Source organism: Petaurus breviceps, unplaced genomic scaffold (assembly GCF_028583685.1).
Source record: "Petaurus breviceps papuanus isolate PSGF00001 unplaced genomic scaffold, PetGlider_PUasm1.0 226, whole genome shotgun sequence".
Classification (NCBI taxonomy): Eukaryota; Metazoa; Chordata; class Mammalia; order Diprotodontia; family Petauridae; genus Petaurus; species Petaurus breviceps.
The window spans coordinates 4,667,470-4,691,671 of record NW_027185890.1 but is presented as its reverse complement, the minus strand read 5'-3'; the positions used below and the strand labels follow the sequence as shown (position 1 = coordinate 4,691,671).

The 24,202-nt window shown below is 34.6% G+C and overlaps 1 protein-coding gene across 1 annotated transcript in view; it reads left to right on the top strand.

Annotated features, from left to right (window-relative positions):
- PARP8 (poly(ADP-ribose) polymerase family member 8) overlaps positions 1-16,867 on the top strand; it is a 234,894-nt gene extending 218,027 nt beyond the window's left edge. The window contains exons 25-26 of the mRNA XM_069095303.1: positions 784-868; positions 13,698-16,867. Coding sequence (XP_068951404.1) covers positions 784-868; positions 13,698-13,800 — 188 coding nt within the window. The 3' untranslated portion in view covers positions 13,801-16,867. The remainder of the gene's footprint in view (positions 1-783; positions 869-13,697) is intronic.
- Positions 16,868-24,202: the final 7,335 nt, after the last annotated feature.

The window sequence follows — 24,202 nt, the reverse complement described above, 5'->3', positions numbered from 1 at the left end:
GAGGTTTACTCTTAGGATTTAATTCAAATATGTATGTATTCATGTATGTGCACACATGTGTATGTATGTTTGTACTTATAAGAAGAGGGAGAAAAAAAGATGCTTTTTGGGAACCAAGAGGTAGATTTAGGGATTATGCCTCCATATTCTATTCTTACTATTCTATATATATATATTCACAACTTAAAACTGCACACATTTTGTGTAAAGAAAATAAGAATTTAGAAAATGTCCATTTTTATTCTTGGCAAGCACTTTCAAAGAGTAATTATACTTTTCTGAAAGAGGAATGATTGTCTCTTTGTAAAGATGCCAACCTAGTCCCTCAGCTGTTATTCAATGTGTTATGTTAAAAGAAACCATAAAATATGTTAATATACTAGCTTTGATAATAATATTTGTCCATATGGGAAATCATCAGAGTCCTCTGTTTAAATTGTCTCTCTAAATGCACCCTGTCCCCCCTCCCCCCATAAATAAAGTAGAAATTGAGTGGTAATAGTAACATTAGTCATTATTTAGTTTAATTCTCCCATTTTAAGAGCAGTTAAGTATACAGGTCAAAAAGTTAAAAAAAAAAAGATGATCAAAAACTGGTCTTCTATAAATTTCTTGAACACAGAACCTGCCCCTGGTGTTAGCAGACCTGATTTCTACTTTTAAATGCAATTTTGGTCCTAGAGTGGTGCTGTAACAAAGACTTTTTCATCATATATTCTTTCATTAGGGTTTTTCCAGGGTGTAGAAGTCAACTACATAGATTAATGTTATATTTCATTGCAGTGATAACATCACCAGATCTGCACAAGCATGGAGAAATATGGGTTGTTCCAAACACTGATCATGTCTGTACAAGATTCTTCTTTGTGTAAGTAACATTTATTTTTCTCCAATTTTGTTAAAAGAAAGTGTATATGAATGAGTGGGGGGGGGCAGGAGGGAGGAATGTTTTCAAGACATTTTTGCTTAGCCCCATAGTCAGGCAAAATAGATAAAATGTTTTGTATGTTGTTTTCATTATTTGAAGAGAGAAAATACTACAACACCCTGTAAATATTGATAATTTAGGGGACTGAAGAAAAACCAAAATGTAAATCTTGATGAACACATTTTAAAATTAAAGCAGTTAAGTGGAAAATAAAAATGAAATCCTTTCAAATAGTTATTTTTCATGAACAAATAATGAGGTTTTTTTTTTTTACTGTATTCCCCTATACTTATTTTATTTTTGGTTCACAAATTTGACTTTTGAACTCAACTTTTGTTACCAGTTGAGGGGCAGAAATATAAAAATCACTGGTCCAAAGTCAGAGGACCTGTTTTCAAATCCTATTTCTGACTCTGTTTTCCTCTGTTACCCTGTGTATATGTCATTTAACCTCCATGGGTCATCTGTAAAGTGAGGGGGTTGGACCAGATGGTCATTAAGGTAATTGAGTCAGTCACCAAGCATTTCATCAGCACCAGCACACAGCCAGGCACTATGCTAAGTCCTTTCTGTTCCTCTATCAGCTCATGTTCCTATGATCTGCTTTTCAGTTAACATAACCCATTTCGTATTTAGCATTTAGTATGGGTTATTACCACAGCCTTCACCATTAAAAATGTAATACCTACAAGTTTTCTTTTCTCAGTCGTCCAGGGGCAGTGAATGTCTTCACATGCTTGCGTATACACAGATACACACTCACACGCTGAGATATCGAGATATATAGGTTGTAGTTATGCATAATACTTCTTGTTCACAGTTGGCAGCTTGGCTTTTCCAAGGAAGCTGCAGTCACTAAGATAATAGTGAACAAACCCAAGTGGTATCTAGACAACAAGTTCTAAAGTTCTCTCCTGCTCAACTATAAAAATTAGATTTGACATTTTTCTGGAATTCATTACAATTTATTTCAAGAACCATCTATTAACTCTAAAAATGCTGAAGTTGAAGCATTGGTAGCAACCCCATTCTCAAGCTTCCAATTTCAATTTCAATTCTCGATACTAATTTTCTCAATTCTACAATTTCTACAATTCTCAATACTCAATTCTAATACTAATAAATTTCAATTCTCAGGCTTCCAATTCTCAGGTTTGTTTTCATCTTTGAAATAACTAAAAATATTTCTCATGGACAGAAAATGTGGTGTAGGGCAAAAGTGAAATCATACCTAACATATGGATTTCAGCACTTAGCCCCATTTCAGGCATCTGATAGGCACTTAATAAATACCAGCTGAATGACTGAACAGCATCTTGTGGCTTTCATAGTGAGGGCTTTGATACCTTCTGCTGCTTTGGGTCACCAAATCTTTCACAAGATACATTATTTTAACATTGCAATTTTCAATTTTTTTATTAACACCAATGAGATTACATCTTTTTAATTGGCACCTCAGGAGAGAATAACTAATTACATAAAACTGATAAGATTCCAGTTGGATTAAAAAAAGTAGAATTTGTTAACCAATTATTGTACTTTCTAATTATGATTATAAATTTCTTTGTAAAATATGGGATTGATTGTTCCACTCCCTACTGAATGATAATTTTTTAGGAAGAGACAAAGTGGAAGAGAATGAAATGCTTTATCACAGTTATATAATTATCAAACAAAAACTTAATTTTTTCTTTACTTTATATCCTGCTGTATTGAGCAGCTAGGATCCCTGGTGACTAGAAATAGATTAATGTGGCTTTGTTCCTTACCTTTGTCATTAAATGAAAATAATAATTATTAAAAATAGTTTTCATGTTAATCTCATTCCCAGAGTGTAACAAAGAATAAAACCATTACTTACTGTTTTATTCATACTCCTTCAAGAGGGAAAAGTCATGTCCAGAGTGACATCCTGAAAAATGAATCATTCAGCCAAGCTTTAGGTAGAAGGCTTATGGACTTCTGTACCAGAAGGGCATAAAATAAACTTGGTGGAATGTCATTCTAAAAAGAAGTTATTGTAAGATTACATGAGCAGAGTGAACAATGAAAGGCCTAAAGTATACATGTGAATTTGTATTGACTCATAAAATGGACATCAGATGACTCAATGTAGATGAACTTACAGCCTTCTAACTAAATGCAGAAAGATACTGTTTAGTTAAGTTCAATTAAATACCAGAACACTTTGATAGAAGTGTCATGAATGATTTAAATGCTACTAGTACTTAGGATGAAAAAGATAAAATGTTATTTATTCAGAAAGCTTTTATGAAGTGTCTAGTAAGTATAAGGCACTGAGATGGGCACTAGGGGAATAGATAGAAAGGATAAATATACCACAATCCTTGTCCTCTAGAAGCTTTCCATTGAGGCCTGAATGGAGAAATGCCAAGAATAGAACTTATTGCCATTTGTGCAAATATCTGTTTATCCTTGGTACAGTAGAAAGTGGACTGGCTTTGGAGTCAGAGAACTTGAGTTCAAATCCATGTCACCTACTTACTGCCTGTGTGATCTTGATCAAATCAGTTCATGTCTAGGAGCCTTAGTCCATCATCTCCAAAATGACTCCTAAGGTCTCTTTCATCTCTAAAACTTATGATCCAGCCTATGTCATCCAACCTGAACAAGTCACTAACCTCCCTCAGTTCTCTATGATAATAAAATCACAGATCTAGTCATTATTATCAGCAGCATCATCATCCCTTTCTCTATTTTCTTCTCTATTTGTGTCTCTTTGTCTCTATCTCTCTGTATCTGTGTAGCTTTGTCTCTGTCTCCTGTTTGTGTACTACTGCTCAGACTTTAAAGTGTAGTATGAACTGTGAGAATAATGATAAAGATTGGAAACTCTCTGAAGCAAGGAGAAAGAATGCGTAGTTTCAGGTATCTGGTTAGAGAAAAAAACATCACCTACAATAAATTTCATTCTAAATTTCTTGTTAGATTTGACTAAACTGGCAGCATGATTTTTTTACACAAGTTATTTTATCATGCTCAAAGGCAAATGGATGAGTGAATGAAAAGGATTTATTAAACCTTAACTTTGTACCAAACACTATTCCAAGTATTGGGGTTACAAATTGAGATAGTCCCTGCCCTCAAGAAGCTTGCCTTCATTTTTCATTTAACCAGCATTTATTTTCTTTTACCATATCCTCCTCTACTTTAAAAGAGAAAAAAAAAGAAAAACAAAACTTGCATAACAAACATGCAAAGTTAAGTAAAACAAAATTTCACATTGCCTCTGTCAAAAATGGTTGTTGTATATTGCTTCTTGAAATATCCACCTCTCTGCCAGGATTTTGAGTAGCATAGTTCATCGTCATTACTTTGGAATCTGGTTAGCCATTGCAGTGGTCAGAGTTTTGTTGTTTTTATTGTATAGATGCTTCTCCTAGTTTGGAAGAAGCTTACTACCTTCTACTGGGGAAGATAATATTCATAAGGGAGTAGTGCTCAGGGAAGGGAGTTGTCTGACAAATCACAAAAGTGATGAGTGCAGTGACTCAGAGAAGTCAGTTGTCAGTCTCTTTCCACTGGCAATGGGATTATCAAGTTCTTAAAGCAAGAGTTGGAAACCTGTGAGGTAGGAGGGAGAAGATCCAAACTGGATGGTTGAGAAATTACAAGGCAGGGAAATGAGGGGCATCAACAGGAAGCTGCTTTGTTCCAGGGAGTACAGTCACTTCACTTTTCCAAGGCTTGGCTCCTAGTGGTTTAGTTTAGAGGATGGAGACACAGTTCAGCAAATTCCTATGACCTGGCAAAAGGTTCCTTGAAACTCAATCAGGAATTTATCAATATAAAGCTCACTAAATGACATAGTAGAAAAATCCACCATATTTTTTTTTAAAGATACAGAAATGCTGTTTAATAATTTATTAATTTTTCTGTAACAATCAGAATCATAGAATGTTACATCTGGAAGGGACCTCAGCTACTATCTAGTCTAGGGGTCCTCAATTCTTTTTTTTTCTTAATCATGGACCCCTTTTACAATTTGGTAATTCCTATGGACCTCTACTCAGGATAATGTTTTTAAGTACCTAAAATAAAATACATAGAATTAAGAAGGAAATTAATTCTATTGAATTGAAATAATTAAAATTTAAAAAACAAACAAACAAAAAAACAAACCAGGTTCATGAATCTCAAGTTAAGAATCTCAGATTTCCACTCTAACTCCTTCCCCAGAAGGAATCCTAACTATTAAAATAACCAGCAATTGGCCATTTGCCTCCTGTTGAAAACTTCCAGTAAGGGAGATTTTATCTATCTCATGAAGCATCCCATTCTTTCTATTGTAGTAGGTAGGGGGCATTATATTATAACTCACTGAAGGCATTTCTTCATGGGGGCTAATAGAATGTGACCAAGACTATCTACTTAATCATCTCTGGGTAACTAATTCCCACATATGTGCTTAACCCCTAAACACGTCTCTTTCCTGAGGTTTAGTATTATATTTCTGTATGCATGTTCACTGTTCACTCCTGAATGATCTTGTCACCCCAAATGGTATCTGTCCAAAACAAGACTCCATTATCTTCATTTCTAAATCAGATACTTCTTATAATATCCTCAGTTCTGAATTATAGATGCCATAATTACCCCAGTACCCCAATCTTAAACCCTCCGTTATATTACTATTACAATAGGCTTTTATTTCAAAGGATCATAGATTTAGAAGAGGAAGGAGCCCTCAAGGTCTATCAGGTCCAGCCCCCTCATCTCATTCTGTAGATGAGGAAACTGATACTTAGAGAAATTAAGTAATTTCCTGTGGCTTCAAAGATAATAAATGTCATGTCTTTTTATCCAATCAATATTGTACATCACTGACATATTAATCTTAACTCATTGCTTTGATTGTTGTCATTCTATGAATGAAAAACACTCAGTAGTTCTCAATTGCAGATCAAATAAAGGCTAACCTTCTTAAAATAACTTTTATGCTTACTCTCCCTCTCGCCCCCCATAATTTGGACCTTACCTACCCAGACCTTTTTCCAGATTATCTGTCCACTTTGCTACAGCCATATTTACTGATATAGTTGCTGTTATGAGTTTCTTTTTTCCCTTACTTTGACACACAGTATCTCTCTCTCTCTCAAAATTCTCTGTCTAGAAATGCCTCTTTATCTGTGAAATCTTCCCTGATTCTGAATTACTATGGCACATTTTTTTCTACAACTCTTATAGTACTTACTATGTGCGTCATGATGAGTATCCCTGGGGAAATGATAAATTCTTCAAAGACAAAGGCTATATCATTTTTTTTTGGCATCACATAGTGCTTTTTATAGAGTAAGTACTTCATAAATGTTTGGTGAATGAAAAAAAAAATAAAGGCTTTTTCAGTGGAGTACAAGCTCTGCATGTTTTGCCAACCTAGAAAGGCTTCAGGTATGGGCCTAGTCACAGGCTTTACCTGCTATACAAAAACCAACATAGCTTCAAGCTGAGGCCATTGGTGGGGGTTGACTATTAATTAAGGTATTTTTTTGTGCGTTTCCTAGGTCCTTTGGTGCCCTCTACTTCTTCAGTGCAGATGGAGTTGGTAGCCAGGACTAAAGGGCAGGAAATATTACTTTTTTGTTTGTTTGTTTCAGCTGAGTGAAAGGTGCTTTATTCATAGAAGGGTAGCAGAGTTGGTCTTGTGCACCCCAATGCTACAAAATGATCTTTTCCTGGAACACTTTGTTATCTCATCTCCATGTGAGCTAAGCATAGAGAGCACCATGGATGTCACTATCATTTATGCACCAATACCTTATACATAGGATAAACAGTTTTTTTGGAAGAACTTTGACAAAATCATCCCAACTGACTGACCACATATCTTGAAACTTTCACTGTGAAGGTTGGCAGAAAGCAATATAATAAAGTCTATGTTATCACCTAAGTTTTAGAAATAAAAAAGAACAAAACTGAGAGACCAAAGACTTGTAGATTGGCTGGGTGGAAGATGCTTATAAACTTTGATGATTTTTATGAAACTATATGTAGTCACTACTTGTAGTCAGTTTCAAAGATGAAATCAATTAGAAGGGCAAAAATGGAAGTGTATGTTATTATAGCAACTGGAGCCCTATCCATTAAAAAAATCACTGTAGAAACCACCCAAAATGAGAAATATAAAAACATGAAAACATCTATCACCAATTTCTTTGGGAAATGTGTTTGATGCAAATCAATCAGAACACCAAGGAGGAAGAAAGAGCCCAGAAACTGTCCTATAGATTAAGCAGTTGATCAAGCAGAGAATAAACAAGTAAATACTTTATCAAGCATAGTGATACAGCAAGCAAAGCACTTACAAATCATTATGGAAGTCACTGCAAGGATAATAGAAGCCTTCCATGATAGCAGAAGCAGTTAAGTGGAAAACAAATTTGAAGTGAATCTTACAAAGCCAAATCATCAGTCCCAAGAACACTGGCAAGTAAAATTCAAAGGACAGGAAATATATGTGAAATGGAAAATATCAGTCAGTATTTCTATAGTCAGCTATTTCTATAATAATTGAACTACAATTTCAATATATGGATACCATTTAAGGAATGCCAATGAAACTTAAGAAAATTAATCTAGGAAGAATGACTGGACCTGATCAAATACATACAGAAAAAAATCCATGCTGCAGGTGACAATTTTAAAGGTACTAAGGGATGGTTTTTTTTCAAAATATCTTAAAGAGGTATAGTGAGTTCAGCTATAACAGTTATTTCAAAAATACAAAATCTATTCCAACACAATATATTAGGGAACATTTTGAACATAACACAAATTTTGAATTTGCTTATATTCAACATCCTGAGCAAGAAACAGTGAGAGAGCACAGACAACTCCAGACTTTCCTAATAATTCACAAGCTACAACCCTTAGGATACCCACTTCAAAAAGAAAACTTTGGGTTTTTGTCAAGGCAGAGTGACCTATATATTGTATATCTTCTCGTGCATTAGAAGCTGTGGGTGAAGGAAAGCTAACTCACACCCTCCCTCCTACCTCACCTTTTGGCATAATCTAGGCATTAGAGTTAAGAACCACCAAGGCAACGTCTTCGTGTGAGAACCAGCATAGGTTGAGCAGCAGTCCAAGGTAGACCCTGCCATTATTTATTATAGTATTTGTGTATTATATAAAAATGATGCTATATTTTTATTAGGTTCCTATCTTTTCTTTTTTCTGTATCACTGATGAAGTTTTTAACACTGCTTCCCTAGCTCCATTTTCCCCATAAACTTTGTGGTTTTCATCACATGATTTTAGATAGGAGTGGTACTTTTTGGGAATGGATAATAATCCATTATAGTAGACCTAACTACTTCAAAAGAATAAAAAATATCACAGATGGTAGATTACTATGCTGTATAAATATTAGTTACCTAATATATTCTGAATTGAATAGTGACTTAATTACCTTCAAAAAACAAACCAATAACCCAATAAATACTGATGCTTATGCTTTGCTTCATGTTTATTAAATCATCATGAGAATGTTCTATATTTGCATGCAGAGTAATCTTGATAAATAATTGAGAAAAGAACAAGAAGGTATTTGCAAATGATTTTCAACAGATTGCATCTTCAACTGACCATGATGTAGAAAATATAAGATCTTCCATGTTTCCCCTTAGTTGAATACAAAATAGGAATGTGAGTTAGTCAAAATGCATCCTTAAAGATATTATTCAAAGAGCAGTGTGCATTTGTGCAGACCATAAAGCTTACCAAGCACTTAATGTGCTTTGTCTTCTTTGATACTTGCATCAGACCTTGAGATAGGTGCTACTGTTTTCCACATTCTACAAATGAGGAAAGAGCCTCAATAAGTGACCTATCTAGGGTCATACAATTAATAAGTGTCTGTGATGAAATTCAAACCCAAGTTTGTTTCTCATGTACATGTTAAAATCATACAGCATTTTCATTAAATCCTCTCCTATAAAATCATATAGGAGAAATATAATGATGCAGGAAACTGTATTCACTTATGTGTTCCTCAAACACCTAAGATGTTTAGCAGTATCACAGAGGATGACTTGTGCAGAGTCCATATACAAAGATTACTCAACTGATTATGAGTATATTTTGGTGTTCCTTATCACATAGAATATTAATAATATTTCCCTCAGACTCTACAGTTCTCTAAAACCTTAGTGCATTTATTTATTTATTCATTTATTTGCTTTTTGGAGGGCAGCTGGGGTTAAGTGACTTGCCCAAGGTCTCATGGCTAGTTTAAAGTGTCTGAGGCTGGATTTGAACTCAGGTCCTCCTGACTCCAGGACTGGTATTCTATTTACTGCGCCACCTAGCCACCCCAACCTTACTGCAGTTTAAGGAGTACCAAGCCCATACTAAAAATAAAAATTTGTGAAAAAACACTTATTGTCCAGATAATGAACATGCAGGAATACAAATGAGTAGGCAGTTGTGACAGTCCATCAGTGCACAGGAATCATATATTTAGAACTGAGCTTTATGACCCTACAGGTGTAGTGGCCAAGTACACCATGAAATTATATTTATTTTTAACTTTGTACTCATGATGGAACCAACTCTGTCAGTTCTTCTTTCCCTTCACCTCCAAAGAAAACATACGAGTAGGCAATCTTCTTTGTTCAGAACATCCGTTAGATCTTCTGTTTCATTCACAACTAGGGTGTGTTAGTTTCATTCAATAATTTGGCAGCTCAGCCAGGTTCTACCCAGTGATTTCACACTTTAAATATTTGTTGATATTCTTAAAATCGAGTGATTTCTGCAAACTTCTACCTCCTTCATGGTTACTCTTGTCCACTGCTCTCTCCTCACATAGTTACCAACCTCACTCCTTTGGCCCTCATTCCCTCTTCCCTGGATGTTTGGAAGTCTCCTAACTGATCTAAAAGCTGCCAGTCTCTGCTTTGTGAGCCATCCTACACCAAGCTTCCATAGGGACATCCCTGTTAGTATCAGTCACTTCTTTCTTCATGAAGCCTTGGGTGACTCTACATTGACTCATAAAATATAAATCCTCCTATTTGTCATTTAAAGCTCTTAACCAATCTAGTTATTGCCAAATTACATTTCCAGACTTATTTCACTTTACTTTCCTCCTACCCAGACCCCATACTATTCTAACCAACATCATATATTTACTGTTTCTTATACACATTTTTTTGGGCAGCAGGTGGAGCATTAGATAGATATTTTAAAATAGATAGATATTTAGTTATCTGTCTATTTAAATTAGATAGATATTTAAAAAAATAAAGCCAAGGTCTCATGGCTAGTTTTTGTGTCTGAGGCCAGGTGGCTCAGCAAGTAAGAGCACCGGCTCCAGTATCGGGATGACCTGGATTAAATCCGGGCTCAGATACTCAGCACCACACCCAGAAATAACTGGCCATGTAACCTTGAGCAAGTTACTTAACCCTGATTGCTTAAAAAAAAAAAAGACTATGAATGCTATTTTCATTTCACAAGTATATTTGAATTTCAAAATTCTTAATTTATACCAGCAATATTTTGGACCCAATTGGCCTCTATAGTGAATAAAGAAGTTCTTATATAAAGGAATTATTTTAAAAAGTTCTTTCAGAAGAAATGTGCACACAAAGTTCAATTCATGATTTTTTTATTGTTCTTCCATATTTTGAATATTATTTTATTTTTTTTGGGGGGAGTGGAATTTTCTAATTTACATCTGGGAATGAGGACAGATTTATTTTCTGGAAAAAATCTTAGTGTGGATACTTATTGACTAAGGGGAATTGGGGAGGGAAAATGCTGATACTTGGAGTTAGTTGCAGCAGTCTATTTTATTTTATTAGTCTGCCTTGTCAGAATTAAACAAATCAATCCAGTTAATTCACAAAATAAAATAGTCTCCGAATTGGAAAGGACTTTGAGCACTATTATCAATATACCTGAATAATAGAGATGCAAGTTCTGGGAGGAACCTCACTTTCTCCAAGACAGCCCATTCCAGTTTGGGGCACCTGTAAAAATCAGAAAATGTTTCCTTAAGGTGAAGCCTGCTCAGTCAATTTACTGGCAATATATTATCTTCTTGTGAGCTAGCATGGTTCTTACACCTGATCATATGGGGTGATGTTTGCGAAGGAGAGCTGAAAAGCATTGTAGATCATTTATTAAATATTGTTTTTTAGTTTTGAGTGCCACATTTTGGGGGAGGATCTCGACAAATGAGAGCATTCAGAGGTGGGCATCTAGAATGGTAAAAATTCTTGAAATGATGCTATGTAGGAATTAGTTTAAGAATCCAAGACTAGTTAGCCTTGGGAAGAGAAGACTTGGGAAATTGGGTGAGTGTGGGTATTTATAACTATTCAGATATTTGTGGAAGAGGGATTTTTTTCCCTCTTTGATGACAGAGGGCAAAACTAGAAACAATGAATAAAAAGCTATAGAATGCCAGGGATAATAGACTCTATGCAAAGGAAAACTTCTTTTCCTAGCAGAGCTATTAAAAAATGAATCGGACTATATTGGGATATGCTGGATATTCCAAGAGAGTGGAGGTCTTCAAGCAAAGCCTGAATTACCTTTCTTAGGACATTTCATAAAGTGGGGTGGAGTGGGTGGAATTTGTTGTTTAGCAACAGTCTAGAGTAAAATGGGCTTTGAAGCCCTTTCCAGTACTGAAGTTCTGTGGTTCATGTCCTGTTTGTCTGCCTTGGGTGAACTTCTGCCCCTTTGCCCTTCACTCTCCCATGTCTTACCTGCTAGATATGCCCCAACATACCTCAGTATGACCTAATTTTATATTGTTTGTGAATAAAATTCCAGCCTTAGCAAGTCTTTGTGGTGAAACTATTACATAAAAGCATTTGTATGCATCAACAAAGTAAGTTAGATTGCATAAACTAAATGACCTAGGCCATTAGAACACATCATTAGGTGTATAGATTTAATAGGAAGATAAGAGGATCACTCTAGATCATTGAAGAGGAATTCCATTTTCTGCTAATTTTAGTTTGATGCTGTCACATTTTGCCATGCCCTGCAATTTACAGGATATTTAAGGGTGGTAAAGAAAAGATGGGAGCCTGTGTTAATCTCTGAGCCTCTTTGATTACATCTTTTATTCTCTGTTTTCAAGCTAATTACCAGACCTCTCCGAGGCTTCTATCTTGAAGTCATTTTTATAGGGAAGAATTAATTCACTACCTATTACTCACTGACTATTATCATGAGAACTTAACAGATTCCATTTTGTATTCAAAGTAAACTTTCTATTATCTTAGTGAGTTTATTTAAGGAAATGAACTATTCTGAAATAAAATTACTAATTGAATCAGATGATTCAGAAATTGTCCATTACAGGAATATTGTGCAAATTTTATGGATTTTTTTGTAGCTAAAGTTCAAAGAATTACTCATATTTGAGATGTACCTTCTTAATATGGAAAGTATAGAGTAAGGTCAGAAAAGACTATCAAATCTATAATGAGAGCAAGATAAAAAAAAAGAGACAGTGGTTCGCAGAGAAAGATGTCAGTGTAGGATTGAGGAGAGGATGGAGAAAAGGCAAAGAATTCATGGAGAAATTATAAATAAGCATGGTGAGAGCAAGTCAAGAAAAATAGAGAAGTAAGAGGGCAGTTAAGTCAATTACTAGGACATTGAGAAGCCCATTGCTGGAATAAGATTTAAATTCAAAGTTAAGGGTATGCATATGTATATACTATGATAACTGGTTAAGATAGCTGGTGAATTTTATGGTAGGGTTAAAGATACTGGGGTAGATGATTCATACCCTCAAGTGCAATGAAGAACAATGCTAATCAATCTTTGAGAGTAAGGGGGGAGCGATCAACTGGCTGACAAAATGGAAAAATGGTTTGTCTCTTTAGTGATTTGAACATGTATATCTGCCAACGATTCTGGAGAGCAAATTGAAATAACGGCCAGAGAGTTATAAAACTGCATATCCTTTGACCCAGCAGCACCATTACTAGGACTATACCCCAAAGAGATAGAAAGGAAAGGACTTAAATGCACAAAAATATTTATAGGGGATCTTTTTGTGGTGACAAAGAATTGGAAATTGAGAGGATGCCCATTAGTTGGGCAATATCTGAACATGTTGTGCTATATGATTGTAATGTAATACTATGGTGCTATAAGAAATTATGATCCGGGTACTTTCAGGAAAAACCTGGGAAGATTTAGATGAACTAATGCAAAGTAAAACTTACAGAGCCAAGAATACATTGTGCACAGTGACAGCAATATTGTATGATGATCATAGGTGAATGACTTGTTCTCACAATATAGCAGTCCAAAATAATCCCAAAAGGTTTATGATGAAAAATACTGTCTACCTCCAGAGAAAGAACTGATGGTGTCTGAATACAGATTGAAGAATTATTTTTTTTACATCATCATTTTGGTCTGCATTTTCTTTTCTTGCAACATAGCTCATAGAGAAATGTTTTGCCTGACTACACATATGTAATCTATATAAAATTGCTTACCTTTTAAAGGAGAAGTGGAGTGAGGCATTTTGAAACTCAAAATTTTTAAAAATAAGTTTTAAAATTTTTGTTTACATGTAATTGACAAAAAATAAAATAAAATAAAATGTATATCTGGAAATAAAGATGTGTATATTGGGGGGGGAAGGTTCACTGAACATTTTTTGTCCCAATTATCTTATTTTTATTTGTGTGATATTGAATTAAAAATAAGTTTCTGTGCCATTAAAATACTTTCTTTAAATATTCATATTTTCTTTCATTTTTAGATATGAAGATGGTCAAGTAGGAGATACAAGCATCAACACTCAAGAAGGAGGCATTCATAAAGAGATTCTCCGGGTAATTGGTAACCAAACTGCGACTGGCTAAAGGACCACTGTGGTTTCACTATAATGATTTGAAAGCCTTCCTCGGTTTCAAAGCTGGATTTTGAACTGAAGAAGATGAAAAAAATTGTTATTATAAACCAAATTAACCCTTTGAATACTGATTTTTTCTTAGATTTATAAGTCTCATTGAAATACCTAAAATGGTATGCAATTTACCAACTGTAGGGGTATGGAATCTAGTAATAAAATTCAACAGCACTTAAACAAAAGTTTGGGCTGCTCACAATAAAAAGATTTAAAAAGGAGTTTTGTGCTGATATTTTTATATTAAACTCTTTAATTGGACATTTTGGTATTATATACCGGCATTTTAAATTTAGGTTAACCAAAATAGAACAAAGAGAGAATATTTTATAACAGAGCCTTCATCTATACAGGATACTTTGCAATAAGTATTATGTTTGTACATTCTAATGTACTATGTTTATTAGTACTATGGAACATTAGAATGTTGTGGAAGGGATGTTACTTATCCTAGTTGGGTTTTGGTTTTTTTTTTTTTTAATACAAAAAATAACTAGGATTTAGATGCAGTTCCTTGCCAAAAAAAAAAAAAGTAAGTATATATATGTTTTGCATATATATGCATATATGTGTGTGTGTATATAAATATGACTATATCTATACATGCACACACACATATATGTGACCACACTGATGGTGCAAATCTAGGATCCTATCCCCATCCTGTATGAAGACATAAAGTTCAATAATCAGTAAATCTGGATCTAAATAAGGAATGAGCGAGTTCCTAGACACTTCATTGGAATTATGGGTAACTTTTCATTGAAAATGTGCGTGTGTACAATTTTTTTCTAGTTGCCCATGTTTTACACAACTGGCTAAAGAAAATATTGTACATATTCAATTCCCAGTATGTAAAAGTTCATCATTTAAATTTCACCGCCATTTTGGAGGTATTGATAAGTTTCTTCTACATGATCAAAATATAATGTTTAATACTTTAAATTTGGTGATCATTTATTCAAAATCAATCCCTGAAAGTCTAAGCAGTATTTTTCTTTTTTTCATTTCCTACCATGGGAACGGAGGCAGTGTTGGTCAATGGAAAGAGCACTGAACTGGATTTTAGGAGGCCTGGTTTCTAGTCTTGTCTTGGCCCTGTCACTAACTACCTTTGTGACCTTGGGCAACAGTTTCCTCATCCAGAAAGTGGGATTAGATGGAACTAAATGATCCTTAAGGTACCTTTAAACTCTGATGTTATATGATTGTATTTTTAAAATAAGACCTTTGTGTTATGTCAGATTTTTTACATTTTTTCCATCTAATACAACTTATTTTTTTTTCTTATTGAGGAAGAAGACATTAAAGTTTCTTTTATATTAAAAGAAAACCAATAAGTTTATAAATTACAATATCCATTCAAACACCAGCTTTTTAAGAGTCACATGCTTATGAAATCATGCCTCTTTCCCTGTATCCCAAAGTTCATTGTGGAATTTAATTGATAGTATTCCATTTAGTAAGGGATCTTTGTGGAATCAGTTTGTTCCTGTTAGCACTTACACTCATGGGACTGCCGTGCAATTCTGAACCTAGAATTACATATGGTTTATATCTAATGTTGTTTCATTAACAGAAACATGAAAATACACCTATCTATCCTTAAACATCAACTGTCAGTCATTTATAACTCTGATCCAACAAAATCTCATGAGAAATAGCTTCTGTTGAGCAATTAACAGATTAGGAAAACTATCATACACACATGGATTCAGGAATATAAATTATAAATGATCACAGTTTGAAAACATTGATCATATAGATAGCATCTACTTGCACCTGATTACTGTTGATCTTTGCTATCTTATGTCTTTGGAGCCCTGCCATATCTAGGAGAAAGAATTCACTGTTGAGGAAGCAGTTGGACCCCCAATGTGAATGTTTACTTGGGGTGCTTCTGCAGAGTAAAGGAAGGCTCTGCATGTTTTTACCTAGCTTTTCCAAGTCTTCAAGGAAGTTCATGCTTTACCTGCACAATTTCAGTCATATATAAAGAGGCCTAAATTAACATTGGAATAAGAAGTACATTTTGTAAGCCCCTGGAAAAGAAAATTAATTACAAAGTTAACACATAAAGAAAAACTAGTTGTTATATTTAATGCTAAGTGACAATATAATGGAACAAGATCTTCCTTTCATCATGTTAAACTTCAAACACATTCTAATGGGTAAAAAAAATTAAACAAAACCAGCCCTCACCAATGATAGGGGATGACTTTAACTTATATAGTAGATATGACTAATTTTTGGGTGATGAGGTATGAGAATTATTTAACTGAATCTTCCTGGGCAAAGTATCTAAGCAGAACTGATTTTTAATGATCAATTTACAAATGATATATTTGCTGACGTTATGGTTCAGTGGTAAAGACAATGTCACATCAAATTATCTTAATCTAATTTTATTTGCCAAAACATGATGATTTAGGAAATACTGTTATTCAGAAACCCAGGGGGTTATTTATCAACTTTAATATTCAAGGGGTTAAATGTTATGGTTATTTCTCAATTCAGTAACCCAATTTTAAAATATTTGTTGAGTACTGAGACTTGTTCAATGATTCTAGGTTTTAATACTGTGCTGGCATTTTTTCTTAATCACTTGAAAATTGTTTACTGATACTGTATAATAATTATATTAATTTTGTACACATTGATATGAAAGTAGAATCCACTGAACAAGCTAATTTATTTTTATTCGTGAGGATGTGGTCAGGTATAGGAAGTGGAGTAAAAAGGACAGAGAGGGGCTGCTTTAAACAATCTACTTTCTCCTGAACTTCATTTGTAAACATTTTACTACTTAGATGAATGTCCTTTTTTGACATAACAAGGAAAGAAATCTGTTCATGCTGTATTTTAAAAGCTTAATGATGTACTTATAGCCTGTTCCATTAGAATTAGGCAATTAGATTTTAATGGAAAGGGTCTTTGTTTTGTTTTGGTGGTGGTTGGCTTTGGTAAATTTTTAAACAAGTTAAAGTTTTTTAAAAATTAAACTTTGAGATAAATACATACAACTTTACATCCTTATTTATTGTCACATAATTTTTAATCACTGAGATCAATCCTAACACTTTCATTTCACACAGTAGATATTTGTGGTAAGAAATTTTAAAAACTTAAAAGAGTAAATTCTTCAATTTTCTTCTCCCCTAGCAAAAGTAATAGCACTAAACATGTGCAGTTTTCATCATCCAGTGAATATGGTTGAGTGGATTTTAGAAGTTTTAAATGCAACTAATATGATGTTGTTAAATATAATATAAAGGCCAGGGGGATAGAAGATTTTAAAGGACAACATTCACAGTCTTTGTTGAGGAATCTGGGTGATTTGTCCATCATTTGGTGTATAATAAATTTTAACTTGACCCTATAGCTTCATTCCCTTGAATGAATATTAATGTCAAGTTGCCACTCTGACCATTTTGGAACTAATGAATCTAAAAAAAAAAATTAAGGTGTAAATTTGTCTTGACTGAATATTTCATTACAATACTACCTCAGGATAAGAGAGACCAATGTTTTACAGGAAAATGTTTCTCCCATATGAGGAGCAAGAAGAATATCACAAATTGGAGAAAATCATCAACTGCTTTGTAATGCAGCCATTCATGGGCAAAGGGATCATCAAATTTGCCCCTCTTAAACTCTTGAAAATACAGTGAGATTCCTGTTTAAGACACTACTGTCCAAGTTGAAATTCAAAACTGAGGACCCCCTAGTTCCACTAGCTTTCTATATTGACTGGTTTTCCATATTCTTGGTGAAACCTCAATCCCTGTGGATGAAAATTAGGAGGAGTGAAAGGAACAACTTGTTTCAGTTGGTCAACTGAAGTTTCCGACTTCTGGGGGCAGTTGATTCCTAGTGATTTTTATTTTTTGTCAGAGTGTAGAATTGATGTATATTATTACCTAGCCAATATTTCTTTGAAGTTTTGTATACAGTATGATATATTAGGTATAAGTTTTTGTAGGTCAAAAGAATTTAAGTAGCTTTTAGACAAAACATATCTAGAGTGTGAAAAAGCTGTGTTGAAGAATAGATGACTTAAATATTTACCAGCAAGTCAGTAAAAGTAATCCTGATACATTCAACATAATTTAATGTTCTAAAGTTATTTTCTTCAATTTGCCCAATATTTACTGTATCTTTTGAAAAAAATACAGTCATTCCTTTATGTAAACATTAAGATATGCCTCTGTTTCTTTAACTATACAGCCTTCTTGACAAATTTCTTGAATTTTGTGCACAAAATAGTATTGCAGCCTGCTATTTAGCCTCTGGTGCCTTAGAGTTATTATAAATATTTAACAATATGTACATAATGTAAATACTGCCAAAAGATCACTAAGGCCAAATATTTTCTCTATCACTTTTTACGGCACTTGCTTTCTATTGCTACTCTAGCCTCTTTTATCCAGCTTTGTAACAGTTATAACATTGTAGCCAATGTAAATGTTTACTTTCAATAAATCTGAATTTGTTCAACAAGTACTGTATATGTGGGCACTATTGTGAGAACTCGAGTAGAGCCTGGCCTCCTCTCTTACTGAATCTTGCCTCTGGGTTTTGCTGTTTTTTGGGAGGTCTAAATGAAATCTAAAACAAATAGATATTGTGCATTTTTCCCCTTCTGCTGACAGTCAGATGAAAACATTCTTGTCTTTACCTTCAGAGTGGTTTGAGGGAGGCCCCAGGAAATAATTGATTGATTATGAATGTGAATGCTATTTCAGTTTTTAACTATAGACTATAATGTTGCATTCAAAAATAGTATAACTTAGATTTATACACTTTCAAATATACAGTACAATTTGAAATCTGTAGGCATGATGTCTGAAGAGGCATTTTAAATGAACCATCTTGGGTTTTTGAAGAATTTCTGCCTAGAAATATGATGTACATTTCAAGACAATATAATATCCTTTTAACAAAATTTTCATTGTTATATTTTATTTTGATCACTTCCAGTATATTCTTTGTCTTCCCTAAGAGACATCCTTTATAACAAAGAATAAAAGGGAGGTGTGGGTGTGGGTATGGGTGGGGATGCCATTCAATTAAACCATGACCATGTCAAGCAAAGTACAATGTTATGTCTAGTTGTGTCTGGTTTATCAAGTCCATAGCTCCCCACTTCAAAGAAGGAAGAGAGGTATAGTCTCATAGCGCTTCTTCAGGGCCAAGCATGGTCGTTATCATTTCATACCCCTCAATTTAGTTTGTTTCCTTACATCATTGAAGTCATTATTATATTCTTTCTTTAATTATGCTCAATTCACTTTACATCCATATACATAGACATGCATATGTGTGTATATGTTTGTATCTATAGATATCTATATAGAAGATTTATCTTCCTAGGTTTCTTTATCTATAGAAATATGTCTTCCCATCATTCTCTATTCCTTATATTCATTTTATTTCAAAGTAATAGCTACTTTACATGTACATATGAAAAAGTCTCCAATACTTTTTTAAAGCTTAGGTTTAAAAATAATATATCTAAGTCACAATGACTAAATAAGCATCCCAAGGAATTAGTTCACTTTGTAGTTATGTGAGGAAATAGAATTCACTAAATAGGATTACATAATGGACCTGTGATTTCTTTAACAAAGGGATAGATGAAGAAACTTCCTCTACTGATGCAAGTCAACATCTTCTCTGCAACTTACACACTTGAAGAGTTGCCCAAAGCACTGAAAGGTTTAATGACTTTTCTAGGGTTATACAGTTCCCTACCTGTTAATAATGCTATGCTTCTCCAAATTTGGAAAAAAAATCACATATTAAACTTGTGATTAATTTCATATTTCTAAGATTTAAATATATTAATTTATGGGAAACTGTAGTCTAAAATTTAGCCTAGTACACAAAAATTTACACTTGGCTTAAGGAAGTCTAATATTTATTAAATATTTAATATCTGCCCTGAGATAAATGTAGGGCACTGTTCCTGAACTACAATGTATCTGGGGAGAAAACATCCCTCATTAAAAAACTAGACAATAACAAAAAGCAATCAAGTCTGAAAGTGTTATAAGGGAACCTATAAGTGTTATGAAAAATGTAACAAACAGTCCCTGTAAGCAAATAGTAGGGAAGGTTTCATGGATGGGATGGAACTTGAAAATATCTTGAAGTATGCTCAAGGAGGCCAGTCAAGGCTGATGGAACAGCATGAGCAAAGGTGTATACATCAAGAATTGGCAACAGATTTGATTGCTTGAAGTAATGAGTTTGTTTTAAGCCATAATGGGAAGTAAGGTTGTGTTGGTATAATATAAGCCTAGAACACAAAGATTTTAGACTTACTCGAGTAGCTATCAATTCTTAAACATGAAGTGACCTGAAATAATGTCTGGTAGCAGTGTGTTGAAAAGATTCGAGGGTACATAGAAGAAGTGAGGAGTCTTAAGTAGGTACAGTGATTCAGACATAAGGTTATGACAACCTAGATGAAAATCCAGTGTATGAGGCATTAAAAGACAAATGTTTAAACAGAACTTGGGTATTAGCCTGAAAAAACGGTTAGCAGAGACAGAACAATTACCCCATTTTTCAACCTGTGACCTTGGACAAGCAGTTTAATCCTTCAAGGGCTCAGTTTTCACGTCTGTAAAATGAGGGCACTGGACTAGAGTGAGGTTCTTAACCTTTTTTGTGTCATGGATTCCTTTCACTATCCAGTTGAAACCTCTGGGCCCTTAGAGCAATGTGGTGTTTGTTTGTTTTTTTAAGTACATTAAAAATATAGAATTAGGAACCCAATTACTAAAGTAGTTCAGGCCAAAGGAAATAAGGACCTGAAGTAAGTTTATGTCTGTAAAAGGGGAAAGAACAGGGCATATTAGGAGAGATATTATGGTGTTAAAAATTACAAGATTTGGAAACAGAGTGGATAAGTGGGGTGAGTGGAAGCAAGGTGTCATCAATGACACTTAGGTTGTAAGCCTCAGTGAGTGGGAGGATGGTGATTACCCCAAAAGTAATAAGGAAATTTGAAGTGGTGATGTTTTTTGGGGAAACATAATGAACTGTGTTTTAGAAATGTTGAGTTTGAGATGCCTGTAGAATGTCAGGTTCTAGATATTCAAAAGGCAGTTGGTGATGAAGGACTGCAGCTCAGGAGATAGATATGGGCTTACTATATAGACATGGTAATAAGCTACATAGGGTTGATTATTGGAACCCATGGGATTTGGTGGTTTGTGTGGGTAAAGGGGTCGAGCTCTGAAGACAATTCCAAAAATGGAGCTTCAAAAATGTGATAGACAGGCAGAGCCAAGATGGTGGATTAGAGGCAACCCAACTCAATTTTCTCAACATTCCTCTCCAAGCAACTTTAAAATAATGCTTCAAATCAAGTTTTGGAGTGGCAAAGCCAACAAATGGTCAAGGTAAGGCTTTTTTTTTTTGGCCTAAGGGAATTTAGGAGATTAGAAGGGGAAGTTTGTGACCTGTCTAGGGCCAACACATGGGGGCAGCAATAGCAGATGAAGCAGGAGCAACATCTTTGGGAGCTTTCAGCCCTAAGATGATAAGGGAGTGAAATAACTGGTTGGAAGGAGAATACAGGAAAACTTTTGTTCTCACTGGGTACAGCTGGCTTTGACTGGTAACTCCATTGCCCATACATAGCTCTGGGTCATAGTTCCAGGACAGGGAGGAATGGTGAGAGGTCTGTTACAAGGAATCAGGGATGCTGATCACAGTTTCAAAACAAAGAGAACACTACCACATGTGACTGCAGGGGACCAGGAACCCTTCCTGGGTAAAGATCATAGTGTGGATAGGTAGAGCAGCGATTATACCTCTCCCAGGATCACATCACACTGAAAGCAACAAAAGCTTGCAGACTCCCAGAACTAATTCTGAAAAGAACATTAGAAAACCCAAAGCTTATGACAGTGCCTCCCCAAACCCAGGTGAGCTGAGCCCAACTTTAGCAGTTCAGTTAAGAAATATAGTAAGATATAGATCTTATATATTATTTTATAATTTATATAATATTGTATATTATATAAGTATATAATAAGAAATAATAAAATTATTAAGAAATAAAGGGCAGCCAGGTAGCACACTGAGTAAGAGCACCGGCCCCAGAGTCGGGATGACCTGGGATCGAATCCGGGCTCAGATACTTAGCAGCACACCCAGAAATAACTGGCTGTGTAACTTTGAGCAAGTTACTTAACCCCAATTGCTTAAAAAAAAAGGAAATAGGCTATAAAAATGAACAAAAAAGAAAAAATAATTTGACCATAAAAAATAAAAATCCTACTATGGTGCCAGGGAAGATCAAGACAAACTCAGAAGACAATGAAATGAAGACAGTTAAAAACAAAACCTCAAAGAAAAATGTTAAATAAATCCAAGTCCAACAAGAACCTCTGCAAGAGTTATAGAGAGAGATAAAGAGTGGTAGAGGAAAACCTAGGAAAAGAAATGAGAATGATGCAAGAAAATTATGAAAAGAGATTAATAGCTTGTTTAAAAAGGCACACACACACAATTGCTGAAGAAAATAATACCTTTAAAAAACAGAACTGACCTAATGGAAAAAGAGGTAAGAAATCTCACTGAAAAAAATCATTTCTAAAAATTGGAATCCAGCAAATGAAAGTTAATGACTCCAGTAAACATCAAGAAACAATAAAACAAGGTCAAAAGAATAAAAAAAAATGTTAAATATCTCATTGGGGGGGGGGGGAATGACCTGAAAAGTGATTTAAAAAGAGATAATTTAAGAACTATCAGACTTGGGGCGGCCAGGTAGCACAGCGAGTAAGAGCACCGCCTCCAGTGTTGAGATAGACCTGGAGATCGAATCCTGGGCTCAGACACTTAGCACCCACCCAGAAACACCTGGCCGTGTAACCTTGAGCAAGTTACTTAACCCCAATTGCTTAGGGGCGGCCAGGTGGCTCAGCGAGTGAGAGCACCGGCTCCAGTGTCGGGATGACCTGGATCAAATCCAGGCTCAGATACTCAGCACCACACCCAGAAATAACTGGTCATGTAACCTTGAACAAGTTACTTAACCCCAATTGCTTTAAAAATAATAATAATAAAAAAGACCTATCAGACTACCTGAAAGCCATGGTCAAAGAAAGAGCCAAAACATCTTATTGCAATAAATCATGAAAGAAAACTGCCCCAGTATCTTAGATCCAGATGGTAAAATAGAAATTCAAAGAATCTACTGGTCACCTCCTGAATGAGACTCTAAAATTAAAACTATGAGAGATATCATAGCCACATCCCAGAGCTGAAAGGTCAAGGAGAAAATACTTTAAGCAGCTAGAAAGAAACAACTGAAATATTATAGAAGCACAGTCAGGATAATATAAAATTTACTGGCTTCCATGTTAAAGGATCAGAGACCTTAGAATATGATATTCTGGAAGGCAAGGGAGCTAGGATTACAACCAAGAATAAGCTATCCAGCAAAACTGACTATAATACTTCAAGGGGGAAATGGATATTTAATGAAATAGAAGCATTCCTGATAAAGAAGACCAGAGCTGAATAGAAGTTCTGACATTGAAAGACAATATTCAAGAGAATCATAAAAAGTAAATATGAGAGTAAATAAAGTTAAATTGTTTACATTGCTGTAGGTAAAGATGATACATGTAACTCCTAATAACTTTATCATTATTAGGGCAATTAAAAGGAGTTTACATAGACAGAGGACATGGATGCAAGTTGATGCAAGTTGTAATGATCTCCAAAAAAAAATAAAGGGATGAGAAAAAAGGATTTACTAGGAGAAAGGCTAAGGGGAGGTAGAATGGGAAAAGTTTTCTCACATAAAAGAGACATACAAGGAAGAATTTTTACAATGGAGGGAGAAATGTTGGGGGTGTTAATAGGTAATGCTTCAACCTCACTCTCATCAGGTTTAAAGAAGAAAGAATATATATATGCTCAATTGTGTATAGAAATGTTACTTAGCCAGTAGGGAAATGTGAGGGAAAGAGGATAAGAGGAAAGTGAGGGGAGATAATAAAAGAGAGGACCGATTAAGGGAGACAGTGGTTAGAAGCAAAATAAACTTTTGAGGAAGGACAGTATAAAAATAGAGAGAAGAAGAAATAGATGAAAATTTGACAGAGGAAAATGCATAGTAAACATCACTGTAAGTGTGAATGGAATGAGCTCACCAATAAAATGAAAGTGGATAGCAAAATGGATTAGAAACCAGAATTCAAAAATATGCTGTTTACAAGAGACACACACGAAACAGAAAGACACACACAGAATTAAAATAAAGGACTGAAGCAGAATCTAATATGCTTTTTTAAAAAAAGGCAAGAATAGCAATCATGATCTCAGACAAA